Below are 14,233 nucleotides of genomic sequence, written 5' to 3'. Positions count from 1 at the left end.
AACCAATCAATCAATGGTGAATAATATCCTATGAAACGTTGCCTGACCTGAGCGCAGATGGTGAATGCAATAGACAGAGCCAGGAGGAAGATGGAAGAAACGATGACATCCACCGAGCGCTGAGGCCCCCGCCTCTGGAAAACCAAACGCATTTCAAGAATTTCCATTTGCACAACGCGCACACAAAAAAAAGTTTACACGATTATGAATTATATTTTATTGAAAACAAAAACAGCTATAGAAACAGACCTTGAGGAAAGATCGAAGCGAAAGCCACATCTTGATGTTCTGCACCTTCTTCAGTCTAAAGTGAGGGATTGCAGATTTTTTGGCTTTGCGTGCTGACGTGATGTGACTGAAGAGTTTGGCGAAGAGCAGCCGCTGTGAATTACACGACACGCTCGTTTAAAACGCAGGACGCAGAAAGAGAATAGGATTCCATGAAACCAAACTTCGTACAAAATTTGTCCAGGGTGCTATTTCATTCAATTAGTAGCTGAATGATTGGGAAAAATTCCTTGACTGGACCTTTTATATTGGGAATTGAAGAACGCTACTGTGTGGTGTGGTTTGGTTTTATTTTATACAAAAGTACCATTGAATTCATGAGTCTGGTTCGTCAGAAGTTGGTCAAAAAGTATGACTTCCTTGAATAAATAAAATACTAACTGTTGAAAGATACTGCGGTATAAGAAGAATAGCACACTTTGGGATGTACTGTGAAAAGAAAATCAAATTTGGGTCACGCTGCATCACACCAGCCCAGCATTGATTATTTTCCTATTTACAGACAACACATGCAGATGTTCTGAAAGATCCTTGACTCATTTGTTTCTCAAGACATTCATTTCATGTGCATATTTTTTAATAAGATAAAAAGTCATCATTTTCACACCTGTTTGCTTGAAGAGAAAAGCAGAACCCTGTACCTGTTTGTAGGTTCTTTCAGCAACACACATCATGAAAAAGAAGAGCCCAGCGAGGAAGACTCTCTCCGCAGTGGTGATAAGGAAGAACGCGAGGGAGTAGGCACTCGGCTTCCCGGCAGCCATGACGGCCAGTTCGCTGAGGGTGATGGAGTTCAGACGGGTCATGTCAAGCTCCTGAGCCAATCGGAAACAGAAAGGGAGCAGGGCCAAAGTGGCCGTAATCAGCCCTCCGAAGACCAGGTAACCCATTCCCTGTTCCACCAACTTTACCTGCACAGAAAAGATGGAAGGACACACTAATAATAAAGGACATATCAAAGACATCAGTCTTTTCATCAGGGACATGGTGGATCCAGAGCCTATCCCGGGAACACTGGAAAACACCTTGGATGAGATGCCAGTCCATCACGGTGGTGTTTTTCATTGTCAGGGATAAAACGTGACCAGGTGTGCTGTTGCAGCAAAATAATCAACAGCGTAGTGATGCAGTCAAGAATTAATCACCTAAAAAGTTAACGATTTTCCAATAACAGCACATTCTGAAGTGTTATATTCCTTTCAGACTCCAGCAATTTGCCAACAATTACACTTTTCAATGTATTAACGAAAGACGTCATGCTTCTTAAACAATTATAGTTTTATTTAGCTCTTTACCCCTTAAAGCAGTTGCTACAGCCACCCTTGTATATGTATATACTGTTCACCCTTAGAACATATTTACAAGAAAAAAAGTCTAAAGACAAGGTTTTGGACAAGGTGTCATATGTCGTCATTATGGGATATACACGGGGTCGTCATATGTTGTCATTAAGGGATATACACGGGGTCGTCATATGTCGTCATTAAGGGGTAAAGAGTTAATACTGTCGAACATCCACAAGACCAGTTAGTTCCGGTTATCACTGACATTATAGCAGCTATAAACAGTCATTCCCTCACCAGCCTCTCTCTCTCTCTCTCGAAAATAATAAGTAAAAAATGCAGCTTGTCGTCATGTTACTGAAACAATAATTCCACATCAGTGTGGTATAAGACAGGGCTTTTCAAAGTGTGGGGCACGCCTCCCCTGGGGGGCGCCAGAGTTCTTCGGGGGGGCGCAACGTGAGGAAACATAAACCAGAATAAGTTACTATTGCGGACATTTAGTGAACTTCAGCTAGCCTTTGCCAGAGACAAAATGGATCGATTTTTAGTACCTAAAGCTACAGTGAGTGAGGAGACAGAGTCTGGGCCAAGCAAAAAACCAGACCCTCCAGGATTTCGCGATGTTGCGATTTGCAAATTCAACCAATCCCCACGAATTCAGTGCGGTGTTGCAATTATATCCAATCACCGCAACCTTCCCGCAAATTTGACCAATCGTTGGCGTCGTCTTGAGGTGACGTCGACAAACTACCTTCCACCTTACTTCCGTGTATACATTCAAGAGAAGCAGCATGCGCGCAGTGTTGCCAGATTGGGCGGTTTTAAGTGCATTTTGGACTGGAAAACGTCAGCAGTATCTGGCAACACTGCATGTGCGAGACAATGTTTATGTAGGCTTAAATTCTGTTACTGAAAGTGTGTTATGTTTACAGTGAAGCATTGTGTGCACTTTACATTATTTTTTTTACTTAATACAAGAAATTAATGGATGCCAACATTTTTGCCAAAAATGGTATTTTATTTTCCATTGTTTAGGCAGCTTCAGCATCATACTGTGAGATTCTGTTCAAATTGTTGTTTTTTTCTTCTATGAAGCCTGAGCCATTTATTTTATTAGTTTATAATTATTGTTTAATTTAGTCTTCAGGAGAGACTGCCTGCACACAGTACTAGTATTAATAGTGTTTTTTTCTTACATGAAAGCTGAGGCATTTATATTATATTTTAAGGTAACTTCATGTTGTGCTGTGAGGTTCTCTGCACTTTAACTTTTGAACCAACAGGTGCATTTGGATAAGTAAAGCCTATTGTTCTGCATTTTTGTAGTCCTAGTAAAGTTGTTTATAGGACCATTTCTCAGTGTCTTTGTTTTTTTAATCAATAGTTTTTCGGTAATAACTTAATATTTAACATATCACTCAATTTTAATCACAAAAAGAGAAAATCGCAACAATTTCTCGCATCTTTCACTTCCTACCGCAATGTAATCGCAACAAAAACCTAAAAAACACCGCAACTTTCATCGCAATTTTTTGGAAACCCCCGCAACATCAGACATTTTAGCCCGCAACAATCACAAAAAAGGCCCGCGGAATCCTGGGGGGACTGAAAAAAGAAGGAAGTATGATCACAATTATTTAAAGTTTGGATTTTCATGGACTGGATCTGAAGATGCTCCACTGCCACAGTGTGTTGTCTGCCAAGAGGTGCTAGCTAACGATGCTATGAGATGTTTAAAATGTGTAAAAAAGATGTTTTTAAAAAGCACAGATGTTTAAAATGTGTAAAACAAGATGTTTTAAGGGGCGGCATGGTGGTGTAGTGGTTAACGCTGTCGCCTCACAGCAAGAAGGTCCGGGTTCGAGCCCCGTGGCTGGCGAGGGCCTTTCTGTGTGGAGTTTGCATGTTCTCCCCGTGTCAGCGTGGGTTTCCTCCGAGTGCTCCGGTTTCCCCCACAGTCCAAAGACATGCAGGTTAGGTTAACTGGTGACTCTAAATTGACCGTAGGTGTGAATGAGAGTGTGAATGGTTGTCTATGTGTCAGCCCTGTGATGACCTGGCGACTTGTCCAGGGTGTACCCCGCCTTTCGCCCGTAGTCAGCTGGGATAGGCTCCAGCTTGCCTGCGACCCTGTAGAACAGGATAAAGCGGCTAGAGATAATGAGATGAGATGATGTTTTAAAAAAAGCACAGATGTTTAAAAATGTGTAAAAAAGATGTTTTTAAAAAGCACAGATGTTTAAAATGTGTAAAAAAAAAAGAGGTTTTAAAAAGCACAGATGTTTAAAATGTGTCAAAAAGAGGTTTTAAAAAAGCTCATATGTTTAAAATGTGTAAAAGAAAAAAATAAAAATGTGTACAACAACCATTTTTTAAAATACAAATGGAACATTAAGTATAGCAACAATAAAAATTGTAAAGGGGGGGGGCGCTGTTGTTTATTTGCTCTCTGAGGGGGGGCTGACTCTCCCACACTTTGAAAACCCCTGGTATAAGATATTATTCTATCCACATTCACTGGATATGATCAATCACGTGCTCTGATTGGCTACTGTACTACTAGGTTATCAGCTCATATACCGTGAGTAGAGGAAAAACAAAATGGCGGCGCATGTTGCTGAACCAACCGAGGACGAAATAAAAACTACTCGAAAACAACCCCCCCCCCCAAAAAAAAACCAACAACAACAAAAGTATTAGATGGTAAGAGCATACCTTTTTTTTATTTTTCAAGAATTATTATTATCGCATTTTTCACAAATTACTACTGCCATTTCGCCGGTTTGTTTACATTCTAAGTGGAAAATTATTTTGTCAGACGTTTTTATTTATCGAATTTGCAAAAAAAAAATATATAAATAAAAATGCTCCGTTTCTCAAAATCCAGTGAATGTGGATAGAATGAAACAGCGATTCCACTCAATCTCGTCGTACATGGATTATAGCCAACTCGGCGCTACGGGCCTCATCAGCTCATGTACGACTCGATTTTGTGGAAGAACTGTTAAAGCTAGACTGCCTTTCAGATTTTTCAAGTGTAGATCATAAAAAGATTCTCTCCTCCCCAGACACCCAATTATCTTCGTTTAGTGGATCGAAAGCTACTGAATTCAAACCACAGGCTTCTGATTTTATTATTCTTTTAATAGAACAATTAATGAATTTAGTACCACGTGGCCATAAATTCTCTATTTTTTCCTGCTTCAGCATGACCCAATTCAAGATACTGTGTCATGCATCATGTGGTGGGCGTTCCCTGTTCGTGCAAGCCATTGTGGGATGCAAATTTGAAACAAGAGAGGCAAATGGCGGACGTGAGTGTGCAAATGAAACACGAAAGACCGTAATGGAAAGTGAGAAGAAAAGACCTTATGTAGCGAAGGAAAGGAAACGTAGGGCCAAACTGATAAAGGGTGGTTTGTTTGCTTACGGCTCGCTTTAAAGCTAGACTGCCGTTCAGATTTTTCAAACGTAGGTCATAAAAAGATTTTTCCCTGACATCTAATTATTTTTGCTTAGTGGACTGAACGCTACCGAATTCAAATCACAGACTTCCAATTTTATTAGTTTTTTTAAACAGAACACTTAATGAACTTAGGGCCACATGGCCCTAAATTCTCCGCTATTATTTCCTGCTTCACCATGACCCAATACAAGATACTATGTCATGCACGACGTAGTGGGCTTTCCCCGTTCGCACAATACAAATTTGAAACAGGAGAGAACAATGGAGGACGCGAATGAAACGTGAAAGACCGACTACAGTAATAGAAAGCGAGAAGAAAAGATACGTTATATACGAAGGAAAGGAAATGCAGGACCAAACTGATAAATATCGGCGGTCAGCAAGCACCTCGGTGTGATCAGCTGTTCGTTTAGCGACAGAATGATGTAACTGTCAGTGCACGGTTAAAGGTAAACCTGTAGATGGCAGTAATGCAACACTGGATGCCAGCTGCCGTAAAACCCAAAAGAAGAAGGAAAAGAAGACGACAAAGGTAAACCTGCGCACACTGGACTTCCTCTGTCTGAGCGAAGAGAGCGATTTCATGCACGTTACTTGCTAGGGAATCCCCTCAAATTAAATAACTTCACAATGACCAAATTTCAGAGAGAACCAAGTTTCACCGATTTTATGGAATCGAAAGGCCGTCTAGCTTTAATTATTATACCTTTGGAAAGATTTACAATACTTTCCCCTCACAATGCAACTCCTTAAACAGGGAAAATGACCGAGAAAGACATGTAAGGAGGGACTCACCTGCGTAAGGATTATGCTGCTGATCTCCAGGACAGACATATCAGCCTTCTTGCACTCCCCCTGCTCCCAGATAATAGCACTGACACGGTCTTTAGAAGGGTGGCAGGCCTGAAGCCATGAAAACTGGTGCTGAAAAACAACAATCAACGCTCTTAAGCTGTTCAGCTCTTGGATTAAATCCTTCAGACTATACAAAATGTGTATCATACATACTGCATACTAATAAAACCTCTGACCTGCGAGAAATCCTTGTTCTCATCACTGCTGACAACAGTGGGTGGAGGCAGGGTGTGGTTATGACTGTGAAGCCCCTCATCCCCACTCTCACTACTTGCTGAGGAGGCGGAGTCAGAACCCTGTAGAAACTCTTCCCACAGCATGTCGTCCGAGTCAGAGGCAGGCCGAGAGTCCTCAGAGGGTTGCGTCGGATTCATTTCTGGAGGTGTTGTTGCACCATCATGATGTTCCTGCTGTGGACCAAACAGAGAACTCCAAACAATAACCCGCCTACCTCCAGCACACATACGGTCATCTCCACTCAAGAAAAATCTCTCCTTCTGACCTTTGTAGTGGCTGCGGTCTCTGTGGCATTCTGAAGTCTCTTCCTGAGTCCAGGAGCAGGTTTGGTCTGCTGATTTGGGAGGAGTCTGTCTCTCGGTTGTGCTGTTACCTCGACTTCCTCTTCTTCGCTGGAAAGTTCTTCAGAGAGCCCGTTCACGCTCTTCCTCAGAGAATTCTGCACCAAGATGATCAACAGTCAACATGATCAATTTATCATCACAATTTCTTGTTCCTGCCATTCCTGACCAGATCAATCCTAATTCCTCACAGATGACAAGAGGAGATTTATTACCCGGTCCTTCTGCGATCTGTAGAAGTGCTTGCTCTCCTTGCCATGCCATGGCTTGAGCGGTCCTGCTCCTTTATCTGCCTGATCTGCTCTCTTCGCCTTTTTAAACTTCCTCTGTCTACAGAAACGCAATTAATTAAACATTAGAATCGGCGTCAAACTGATGTGGTTTTGGAGAAGAAATTAACCATGTTTTCTAATATTTAGTCATCCATGTATACTGTGAGCAACACCATAACCAACTAACCTTTTCTTTCGAGAAGAACTTGTTTTCTGGATGGTAGTGTGAATCGTGGCCAGGCTGGACACTAGGCTGCTTTCAGAGGTCCGAGACGACTCAGTGGACACTATTTGGCAGTGCACTGTTCCTAATAACATCATCAGGCACATCGGACCCAGCACCTCACTGGCTGAGGCTGCAGGCACTTCGGTAAACAGCACAGCAGCTGCCACTGTTAAGGAGATAGTCACTAGTTACACATTTGAAGGTAGTAAGTAGAGAGGGACCTCTGTGGGCCTTTTCCACTGGCTGGTCCCATACAAAACGTTTAAGTTTTATGTTTTGTTTTGTTTTTTTAAGGACCTGCTCAAGTGTACGTAGTACCAATAAGAAATAATCAGCATCAGCATCATCAGCATCTTCTCCCTTGTCCAGCTGTTGCCAAGTAAGGGTCCATCCATGTAGACTCTATTGAGCCACGTCATGTTAACTAGAGCATAGTTTTACGCCAGATGCCCTTCCTGCCGCAACCCTCCCATTTCCAGGCTTGGGAAGCAACCATTCACACCTATGGACAATTTAGAGTGGCCAGTTAACCTAAAGTCTTTGGACCATGGTGGAAACCCATGCAAACATGGGAAGAACATGCAAACTCCAGCTGGCCACTGGACTCGAATCCAGAACCTTCTTGCTGTGAGGCAACAGTGCGAACCCATTCACCACCGTGCTGCCCACCAACAAGAAATAATGACACATGGAAATGGACCTAGAACCATAATGTGGTTACGTAATACATACAGCAACACCACATATAGCCCAAAAAATTCTTGGCAGCATATTTTTACCAGAAAATGAAACTCAATTTAAAAAACAAAACAAAACACAATGATTTTTAGAGCACAAACAAAACAGCAACAACCAGAAATATTTTCATTATTTGGATGACTTTAGGTTCATAAAAAAATGCTCATAATAACATCACTCCAATACTGTTTTTGTTTCGTCTTCTTTTTTTTTAATCAAAAAAGCATTTACATTTATTTAAAGAGCCATTTCATTGTACAAGCTGCTTAACCAAATGGCCAACCAGACAAAGATGCAATTCAATTTCAATCCTTTTTTTCTGTTTTGAACTTTACAAAGGTATTGATTGTTGTATGTTAGAATGATGATGTAGCTTTTAATCTTATCACTGTGACCATTCCAGCCTGTTTCTCAAGTTGGTGGAAAAATTTAATTGAACCCCACGTGAGCTGGTTACTGTTTGGGCCACAATTTCTGTGTTTTCTGCACTCTGACCTTACATTTTGTTGCTCCTTTTAAATAAATAAACTTATTAAAGTGATATTTTACTACCAATAGAAAAATAAAATTGACAACTTTGCTGTTTAATTGGCTAACATCTCATCTTTAACATCAACTTGTCTAGCAACAGTGTTGTAGTCGAGTCACTAAACCCCGAGTACGAGTCCCGTCTCGAGTCTCCGGTGTTCAAGTCCGAGTCATTAAAAAAAATTGAGTCAATTTCGAGAACAAGACTTCATTTGACGGTGGCTGTTTTAGCGCCATTAACATTAGTTTGTTCCTGAACATGACGTATGAACAAGTGAATGTGCTTCTCTTTGTCAGGGAGTGTGAAGTATTCTGTCAGAGATGGTTGGGAGACGGATGTAAGTGCAGAAGGTGTGTTTATTAATGCAAGTGAAGATAGGTAAACAATCCAGAACGGCAGGCAAAATCGTAAAATGGGCGATAGGTCGAGTGAGGCACACACAGGCCATCGTAGACTCGGGAGAATCAAAGATGAGAAACAGGAAATCAGGAAACCAAACAAGGAAATAAGGCTCGGTAATGTGTCAGCAACACAACTCAATACTTCGCAAAGTGTGTTTTCACAGTTTTTATATCGGCGCGCTGATTGCGCCTTAATCCTGTGCAGGTGCGAGTCATTTATGGCGCGAGAGTCCGCTTGGCATGCGTGCTGTCCGGAGCGCGCCCGAGAGTCTATCTGATGCACGCGCCAAGGCACGCAGGTGTGATACTCTTGCACAGAATTAGTACAAAAATTAATGTAGATATAAATATCTCATCTCATCTCATTATCTCTAGCCGCTTTATCCTTCTACAGGGTCGCAGGCAAGCTGGAGCCTATCCCAGCTGACTACGGGCGAAAGGCGGGGTACACCCTGGACAAGTCGCCAGGTCATCACAGGGTAGATATAAATATCTTATGACAAATTATTATGGCGGGCGGCACGGTGGTGTAGTGGTTAGCGCTGTCGCCTCACAGCAAGAAGGTCCTGGGTTCGAACCCCGGGTCCGGCGAGGGCCTCTCTGTGTGGAGTTTGCATGTTCTCCCCGTGTCCGCGTGGGTTTCCTCCGGGTGCTCCGGTTTCCCCCACAGTCCAAAGACATGCAGGTTAGGTTAACTGGTGACTCTAAATTGACCGTAGGTGTGAATGTGAGTGTGAATGGTTGTCTGTGTCTATGTGTCAGCCCTGTGATGACCTGGCGACTTGTCCAGGGTGTACCCCGCCTTTCGCCCGTAGTCAGCTGGGATAGGCTCCAGCTTGCCTGCAACCCTGTAGAAGGATAAAGCGGCTAGAGATAATGAGAATGAAATTATTATGGCATGTTACAAAAAATAAAGAAAAAATCCGAGTCCTCGTCTCCAATTTACGAGTCCGAATACAGTTAATGCACGAGTCCGAGTCATCAGTGCTCAAATCCAAGTCGTCACGAGTCGGACTCGAGTACTACAAGCCTGTCTAGCACCAATAATGTTAGGTTTTTTTTTAACACCCCAAGGCAAGGAGACTTCCGTAGACTGTATAGGTTTATGTGATTTGTGCTTTGTCTGATAGCAAATCTAAGAAAAGTATTTACCTTGCAAGAAGTACAGCACCAGAATCAAGGTGGCGATGCATCTGGACGTGACCTGGATCCACCACTTGAAGAAGAATGGGTAGAAAAGAACCCTGACCATGCCTTTACGGGTCAGAGCTGTCCATGGGCTGTCCGGCTTGGCCTTGCTAAACGTGGAGCCTGGAAATAAGAGAATTATGAGTAGTGCTTACATACAAATACCAAGTCATCAAAGAAAGTCCGCAGCAGTTTCATTAAAAGCAAGTTCCCATTCATTCTAAATCAATGAACAATAGGGCAATTGTTAACAATTCTGTGAAGAATAAAACTGGTTAGATTGGCAGGAGAGGAAATGCACACGTACAGACATTGTGAAAAAGACACTCACCCCTCACCAGGTCGACATCTATGAGGTCACGCTTGATGTGGCCGGTTTTCTTCGGCTTATTTCTAATGCCCTGTACAAAGCCATCAGTTTAACAACAACATATTTATTTCTTTTCAGAAAACATTATCCATGTTTTCCAGTCCAATGAACTTATGTGAACTGTAAATTTACCTTCAGTTCAGCCTGTCCCAGAGATTTCTCCCATACCTGCTGGTCGTAAGCGCCAATCTACGACACAGAACATGAGTGAGTATGAGGCCAGGGTTCACAGTCAACCCAAGAACCAAGTCTGCTCACCTTTTCTTGATACCATGCTATTCTTGACATTGTTGAAATATGAAGGGACTTCCAGGAAGGTCATCTGACTCATCTCATGCAGTAACTTACAGTAGTCACAGCCCACTCCCTAAACAAAGGACAGGGAGGAAAAGAACAATTTGGATGTTTATGATGAAAACAAAGAAATGTTTTCTGGGAGTGATAGCTGGAAAATGATGAGGATGATGACGAAGCCTTTCCCACAAATCTAAATATAGATGTCTATTCAGTGAGAGGGTGCAACGGTTAGCACTGTCACCTCACAGCAAGAAGGTTCTTATTTCAAACCTTATGGCCAACTGAGGCTTTTCTGTGTGGAGTTTGCATTTTCCACCCGTGCCTGTGTGGGTTTCCTCCCACTGTCCAAAGACATGCGGATTAGGTCAACTAGCTATTCTAAATTGTCAATAGGTGCAAATGTGAGTGTGAATGGTTGTTCGTCCCTGTGTAACCCCTTTGCTAGTCTGGCGACCTGACCAGGCTGTACCTCGCCTCTCGCCCGAACTCAGCTGGGATTGGCTCCAGCTTCCCCCATGACCCTCAGTAGAATAAGCGGTACTGATAATGGTTGGATGGTACAAAAAAACAAAAACATCCTGCAAGCAAAGAGTCTTCAGGCCAAAACACCTTGTTGACAAGAGAGGACACAGGACAATGGAGAGACTGGGTTGAGTTGACAGGAAGGTTTTGGGAACACAAATAACCACTCTTTACAGCCATGGTGAGCATCCCAACATGTCAAACCTTGAAGCAGATGGGGTATAACTACAGACCACCTCAGCCATGATGAAAGCGTGGAAGCAAGGAAGGAAGCATAGGTGGAAGGAAGCATGGGGGAAGCATGGAAGGATGTGTGGAAGAAAGGAAGCATGGGCGGATGGGCAGAAGGACGCATGGGCGGATGGGCAGAAGGAAGGAAGCATGGGCAGAAGGAAGCATGGGTGGATGGGCAGATGAGCAGAAGGAAGGAAGCATGGATGGAGGGAAGGAAGGAAGCATGGAAGCGTGGGTGGATGGACAGAATGAAGGAAGCGTGGGTGGATGGACGGAAGAAAGGAAGCGTGGGTGGATGGACGGAAGGAAGGAAGGAAGTGTGGGCGGATGGAAGCATGGGCGGGTGGGCAGAAGGAAGGAAGCATGGGCGGAGGGAGGGAGGGAAGGAAGGAAGCACGGACGGAGGAAAGGACAGAAGGAAGGAAGCGCGGACGGAGGGAGGGAAGTAAGGAAGGAAGCGCGGACGGAGGGAGGGAAGGAAGGAAGCGCGGATGTAGGGAGGGAAGGAAGGAAAGAAGGAAGGGTGGACGGAAGGAAGGAAGGGCAGACGGATGGACGGAAGGAAGCATGGGTGGATGGACGGAAGGAAGGAAGCGTGGGCGGATGGAAGCATGGGCGGATGGGCAGAAGGAAGGTAGCATGGGCAGAAGGATGGAGAGAGGGAGGGAGGGAAGGAAGGAAGGAAGTGCGGACGGAGGGAGGGAGGGAGGGAAGGAAGGAAGTGCGGACGGAGGGAGGGAAGGAAGGAAGGAAGGAAGTGCGGACGGAGGGAGGGAAGGAAGGAAGGAAGGAAGGAAGTGTGGACCGAGGGAGGGAAGGAAGGAAGGAAGCGCGGACGGAGGGAGGAAAGGAAGAAAGGAAGCGCAGATGGAGGGAAGGACGGAAGGAAGGAAGCGCGGGCAGACAGAGAGAAGGACGGAAGGAAGGAAGCGCGGGCGGACGGAGGGAGGGAGGGAAGGAAGGAAGGAAAAGCGGGCGGACGGATGGAAGGAAGGAAGAAAGGAAGGAAGCGCGGGTGGACAGAAGGAACGGCGGGCAGGCGGACGGATCGAAGGGTGGGTGGCTGGAAGGAAGGAAGGAAGCATGGGTGGAAGGAAGGAAGCATGGGCGGAAGGAAGGAAGCATGGGCGGATGGGCAGAAGGACGCATGGGCAGATGGGCAGAAGGAAGGACGCATGGGCGGAAGGAAGCATGGGCGGATGAGCGGAAGGAAAGAAGCATGGGCGGAAGGAAGCATGGGCGGAAGGAAGGAAGCATGGACAGAAAGAAGGAAGTAAGTGTGGGTGGATGGATGAATGGATGGAAGGAAGGAAGGAAGCGTGGGCGGATGGAAGCATGGGCAGATGGACGAAAGGAAGGAAGCACGGATGGACAGAAGGAAGGAAGGAAGGAAGGAAGGAAGGAAACATGAGCGGATGGGCAGAAGGATGCATGGGCAGAAGGAAGGAAGCATGGGCGGAAGGAAGGAAGCATGGGCGGAGGGCAGGAAGTATGCGTGGGAGGATGGATGGAAGGAAGGAAGGAAGGAAGGAAGGTAGCGCGGGCGGACGGATGGAAGGAAGGAAGCGCGGGCGGGCGGACGGACGGAAGGAAGGGTGGGCGGACGGACGGAAGGAAGCACGGGCGGACGGACGGAAGGAAGCACGGGCGGGCGGGCGGACAGAAGGAAGCATGGGCGGACGGAAGGAAGCATGGGCGGACGGAAAGAAGTAAGGAAGTATGGGCGGATGGAAGGAAGGAAGGAAGTATGGGTGGAAGGAAGGAAGGAAGTATGGGTGGACGGAAGGAAGGATGGGCGGATGGAAGGAAGCATGGGCGGATGGAAGGAAGCATGGGCGGATGGAAGGAAGGAAGGAAGGAAGCGTGGGCAAATAGAAGGAAGGAAGCGTGGGCGGATGGAAGGAAGGATGGACGGATGGACGGAAGGAAGGAAGGATGGACGGATGGAAGGAAGTATGGGCGGATGGAAGGAAGTAAGGAAGTATGGGTGGACGGAAGGAAGCATGGGCGGATGGAAGGAAGGAAGTATGGGTGGAAGGAAGGAAGGAAGGAAGGAAGGAAGGAAGGATGGGCGAATGGAAGGAAGCATGGGCGGATGGAAGGAAGGAAGGAAGGAAGCGCGGGCGGACGGAAGGAAGAAAGGAAGGAAGGAAGCACGGGCGGGCGGACGGAAGGAAGGAAGGAAGGATGGACGGACGGAAGGAAGGAAGCGCGGACGGACGGAAGGAAGGAAGGATGGATGGACGGAAGAAAGGAAGCGCGGGCGGACGGAAGGAAGCGCGGGCGGACGGAAGGAAGGAAGGAAGCGCGGGTGGACGGAAGCATGGGCGGATGGACGGAAGGAAGCGCGGGCGGAAGGAAGGAAGCGCGGGCGGACGGAAGCATGGGCGGATGGACGGACAGAAGGAAGGAAGCACGGACGGAAGGAAGGGCGGGCGGACGGACGGACGGGCAGGCGGGCGGAAGGAAGGAAGCAAGGGCGGACGGAAGCATGGGCGGATGGACGGAAGGAAGGAAGGAAGGAAGGAAGGAAGCACGGATGGACGGACGGAAGGGCGGGCGGACGGACGGAAGGAAGGAAGCGCGGGCGGACGGAAGGAAGGAAGCGCGGGCGGACGGAAGCATGGGCGGATGGACGGAAGGAAGGAAGGAAGCACGGATGGACGGACGGGCGGGCGGACGGGAGGAAGGAAGCACGGGCGGGCGGGAGGAAGGAAAGAAGCACGGGCGGACAGAAGGAAGGAAGGAAGGAAGGAAGGAAGCATGGGTGGATGGAAGGAAGCATGGGCGGATGGGCAGAAGGAAGCATGGGCGGATGGGCAGAAGGAAGGAAGCGTGGGCAGATGGACGGAAGGAAGTATGGGCGGATGGAAGGAAGGATGGACGGAAGGAAGGAAGGATGGACGGAAGGAAGGAAGGAAGGAAGGAAGGAAGGAAGGAAGGAAGGAAGGAAGTATAGACGGAAGGATGGAAGGGTGGATGG

The 14,233-nt window shown here is 46.2% G+C and overlaps 1 protein-coding gene across 2 annotated transcripts in view; it reads right to left on the bottom strand.

The window, feature by feature from the left end:
- Positions 1-14,233, bottom strand: part of phtf1 (putative homeodomain transcription factor 1) — a 36,740-nt gene that overhangs the window by 14,470 nt on the left and 8,037 nt on the right. The window contains exons 2-13 of one of the 2 annotated variants that reach the window (XM_060910896.1): positions 10,456-10,564; positions 10,330-10,386; positions 10,159-10,228; positions 9,792-9,950; positions 6,933-7,137; positions 6,689-6,803; positions 6,398-6,571; positions 6,072-6,302; positions 5,836-5,964; positions 930-1,199; positions 250-381; positions 48-134 (exon numbers count right to left, since the gene is read on the bottom strand). In XM_060910896.1, the coding sequence (XP_060766879.1) occupies positions 48-134; positions 250-381; positions 930-1,199; positions 5,836-5,964; positions 6,072-6,302; positions 6,398-6,571; positions 6,689-6,803; positions 6,933-7,137; positions 9,792-9,950; positions 10,159-10,228; positions 10,330-10,386; positions 10,456-10,485 (1,659 nt within the window). In that variant the 5' untranslated portion in view covers positions 10,486-10,564. Of the gene's footprint in view, positions 1-47; positions 135-249; positions 382-929; positions 1,200-5,835; positions 5,965-6,071; positions 6,306-6,397; positions 6,572-6,688; positions 6,804-6,932; positions 7,138-9,791; positions 9,951-10,158; positions 10,229-10,329; positions 10,387-10,455; positions 10,565-14,233 lie in introns of both variants that reach the window. The other variant, XM_060910895.1, reaches the window with a different exon arrangement.

The sequence above is a fragment of the Neoarius graeffei genome, chromosome 26, assembly GCF_027579695.1.
Source record: "Neoarius graeffei isolate fNeoGra1 chromosome 26, fNeoGra1.pri, whole genome shotgun sequence".
Classification (NCBI taxonomy): domain Eukaryota; kingdom Metazoa; phylum Chordata; class Actinopteri; order Siluriformes; family Ariidae; genus Neoarius; species Neoarius graeffei.
This window is presented reverse-complemented; position numbering and strand designations above follow the sequence as displayed.